The sequence below is a fragment of the Sinocyclocheilus anshuiensis genome, unplaced genomic scaffold (assembly GCF_001515605.1).
Source record: "Sinocyclocheilus anshuiensis isolate Anshui unplaced genomic scaffold, SAMN03320099.WGS_v1.1 scaffold1661, whole genome shotgun sequence".
NCBI classification, from domain to species: Eukaryota; Metazoa; Chordata; class Actinopteri; order Cypriniformes; family Cyprinidae; genus Sinocyclocheilus; species Sinocyclocheilus anshuiensis.
The window spans coordinates 657,320-661,190 of NW_015540517.1; the positions used below are offsets into that span (position 1 = coordinate 657,320).

The following is a 3,871-nucleotide window of genomic DNA, read 5'->3' on the forward strand; positions in this document are numbered from 1 at the left end:
ATCCAGCCATCGTGTCTGCATTCGCAGGTCGACATCATGCAAAACGCCACCCCCTCTCTCGCGAACTGTCAGAAAAAAAGACGGAGAACACCCGTGTGGAGCGCTAGTGAGACTCGTAGACTTATATCTTTGATTTGTAAAATGTCCCGTGACTGAAAATGCTTTTCAAAAGAAAACCCACCACTTCAGGTTGACTTTGCACCGGTCCATTCTCTGCAGACTTATTTAAATATTGTGCGGGAAAGACAGATGCGATCGGTTATCCAGATAGAAAAGTCAGTTGATGTTGCCAAGTGTAAACGCGCAGTGTTCTGATTGACTGATGATCCGATCTGCTTGATCGGATCACGGTGATCAGATCATATTAATGCCAAGTGTAAACGCATCCATAGTGTCTACTATAGTTTAAGTGCATGTACATATCTCTTGTTTAATTCTAATAATACTAAAACTGCACATGCACAATGCTTGGTTTATTTGACTGTGTGTGTGTCATTAGATGCAGCAGATCGCATGTGTTATGAGAAGCTGAACATTGAAGGTACGGAGCGTGGCAACTGTGGTCAGGACAGCAGCTCACACAGCTGGATTCAGTGCAATAAACAGTGAGTATATAAACAACCAGAACACTGTTTTAACCTTTTCAGTGATATCATTATTTCTCCCTTTGCTGGAAAGTTCATTTTTTCCCTCTTTGTCTGTGTTCCACTGTTGTTTCCGTGTTCTTTCACAGGGATGTGTTGTGCGGATTTTTATTATGCACTAATATCACAGCGAAACCACGGTATGGAGACTTAAATGGAGAAATCACAAGTCTTACCATCTACCATCAGAACAAGTACCTGGATTGTTGGTAAATGCATACATTTTTTCTTGGGTATAGTTAATTATTTTAAGCATGTCCAGATAATTTTACTGGAAATCAAGATGCTGGTTAAAATGAAATTAGGACTTTGACTGCTGCATTTGGTTGCTGCTTTTGCAGCACCTCACACCATGAGTGTCTTAAAAATAGCTCTTTTAGTTTAAGATATAACCCAATCTCATGAGAGGATGCAATTACTTTATGAGTTGGTTTCTTATGAATTTGTACAATGTGATTCATACGGAAACAAACTCTAAATCGTTAAATTCATCAGTGGGCAAAAAGCAAAAAAAACATACAGATGAGATTGTACAAATTCATTTGAAATAGTTAAAAATTGCCACGAGAGTGTGTTAGAAAATAAACACTGTTTATCTCCAGACCCCTCTGTTTTATTCTATTTAAAGGAAGGAGCTCCAAGTAACCATCCCTACTTTGCAGTGTGCATTAGTGTGTAAAACTGAGCTGTTTGTTTATGTTCAGTGGGGGTCATGCAGTTCGGATCACAGTGATCGCATGTTAATGCCAAGTGTAAACGCAGCCATAATTAAGCAGGGCTTTCATGTTGTGTGTGCTGAAGCTCCTCCGCACGAGCGCGATCTTGCTTCTGAATTGCGAATAGCAAAAATGTATCATAGACAAATGTTTGAATATTATTGCATATAAAAACAGCTGGCGACTCTGGTGATATAGAATTTGCAAGATAATGTATATATAGCAATAATAAATGTATGTGTGTTTTCTTAATTTCTCCAGTACCGATAGCAGAACCGTTAACGTCAAAGCTTATCGATACTCCGGTCTTTCATAATTTAGCCCCGGGACCGATTAAATACTGGGTTTCGGTACCCATTCCTACCTGGGTGTGGCTAGTGAAATTTAATTTATTACTTCTAAATTACGTTTTTTGACCTCAGAGAACAGTGCAATAATAATTGAAAAAAGGCAGTTTACGGCCCTTTAAAAAATAAGTTCAAGAAGTGTTATAACTAATAACCTGATGTCTTTGATAGTAGCTCTCTTTAGTGGGTCCACTTGCAACATGAGCATAAGTAGACTGGCCACTGAGCGGTTGAGGTATTCTGGGATGTAGAAGACCCCTCCACGGATCTTTTTGAAGAGTGTGGGCACGTGCTCGTCATCAAACGGCAGAGTCCCACAGAGCAGTGCATAGAGAATGACGCCACAGCTCCAGATGTCCACCTCTGGACCAGCATACAGCCTAAAACACGACATATACGTTACTGTATGAGTATGTGTGCTTCTACATTGTCTCTACATGTCTATCAGTCTGAATGAAGCTGAAGTTTCCAGTAATGTAAAGAACAAGAAGACAATCAGTATTACATAAAAAATGTATGAAGGCCTGATATAATATTTATGTGCAGTGTATCCATGCAGTCCATACTACAAAGCACACAGCTAGCTATGGTTTGCTGGACTGCTGGTCCTACAAGCCAGACCTTTGACTATCAGAAATAAATAAATAGTTTAAAGATGAAAATTTCTTAAAACTGACTTTACCGCGGGCCATCTAATATGTAGATGATTTTTTTCTTCATCTTAACAGATTTGGAGAAATTTTGCATTACATCACTTGCTCACCAATGGATCCTCTGCAGTGAATGGGTGCCGTCAGAATGAGAGTCCAAACAGCTGATAAAAACATCACAATAATCCACAAGTAATCCACACCACTCCAGTCCATCAGTTAAAGTCTTGTGAAGAGAAAAGCTGAGTTTTTGTGAGAAACAAATCCATTATCATGGTGTTTTAACTTTACACCATCGCTTCTGGCCAAAATACTAATCCATAATAACGCTTCCTCTGGTGAAAAGTCCATCCTCTGTTGTTCTCTCACATCAAAATCCACAAACATATCTGTTTAGAAGTGTTTTGGACTGTTTGCTTGTAAACAGTGCTTGATCCGTGCATATTTCAATCCTGATTCAGACGAGAAACCAATATTATGGATAGAGGATATGTAGTTCAGCCGGAAGCAATGGTTTAAAGTTAAAAAGTCGATGGATTATTACAAACACACAGCTTTTCACTTCATAAGACATAAATTGATGGACTGGAGTCGTGTGGATTACTTGTGAGTTGTGAATTCTTTTTTTATCACCTGTTTGTACTCTTATTCTGACTGCAATTATTCACTGCAGATGATTCATTTTGTGAGTAAGTCATGCAAGTAATTAAAAAAATATGGTCCAAATCTGTATCAATGAAGAAATAAACTAATCTATATTTTGGATGGCTTGAGGGTGAGTAAATTAGCAGCAAAAGGGCTGTTCCTTTAAGTATAGCACATATCAACACTTTTTGTATGTACATGAGCTGGTTGACTATAATAAAATTGACCTCACCTTCCTGAGATGACCTCTGGTGCAGCGTAGTTTGGTGATCCGCAGCTCGTTCTCAGGAACTCTCCATCTGACATCATGTTTGACAGACCTGACAAGCAATGCCACACAAATATACTTAACACAGACAGTTTGATTGGCCAAAACTACTCATACAAGTAAATAAAATGTATTTCAAGGCGGGTATAAATACAGTGAAACTCAAACAAGATTTGACAATCTGGGAATTGTAATAAAAAATAGTAAAAAAAATTATTAAAGGGGTCATATGATGCGATTTCAATTTTTCCTTTCTCTTTGGAGTGTTACAAGCTCTTGGTGCATAAAGAAGATCTGTAAAGTTGCAAAGACTAAAGTCTCAAATCCAAAGAGATATTCTTTATAAAAGTTAAGAGTCAACCACGCCTACCTAAAACGGCTCATTCTAACACACCCCCACATGTCTACGTCACTATGTGGGAAAATTTGCATAACGCCGCCCAAATGTTCACGCAAAGAAAGAAGGCGTAACTTTTATTCTCGCTTTAGTATTGTTGTTGCCGCCGCCGCCATATCGTGAAGGCGCTATGTGTTTCCTTGTGAAAGCGAAACTACTTTGTTTGGCCTTCCAAAAGAGGACGATATCCGCTTCGTCATGCCT

The 3,871-nt window shown here is 38.8% G+C and overlaps 1 protein-coding gene and 1 long non-coding RNA gene across 2 annotated transcripts in view; one reads left to right on the forward strand and one right to left on the reverse strand.

Annotated features, from left to right (window-relative positions):
* Window positions 1–3,871, reverse strand: part of LOC107687345 (5'-AMP-activated protein kinase catalytic subunit alpha-2-like) — a 22,383-nt gene that overhangs the window by 3,881 nt on the left and 14,631 nt on the right. The window contains exons 7-8 of the mRNA XM_016484626.1: window positions 3,235–3,322; window positions 1,863–2,087 (exon numbers count right to left, since the gene is read on the reverse strand). Coding sequence (XP_016340112.1) covers window positions 1,863–2,087; window positions 3,235–3,322 — 313 coding nt within the window. The remainder of the gene's footprint in view (window positions 1–1,862; window positions 2,088–3,234; window positions 3,323–3,871) is intronic.
* Window positions 506–1,362, forward strand: LOC107687342 (uncharacterized). The gene is made up of 3 exons (XR_001634124.1): window positions 506–605; window positions 734–853; window positions 1,349–1,362. It is a non-coding gene; the product is annotated as an uncharacterized LOC107687342 (long non-coding RNA).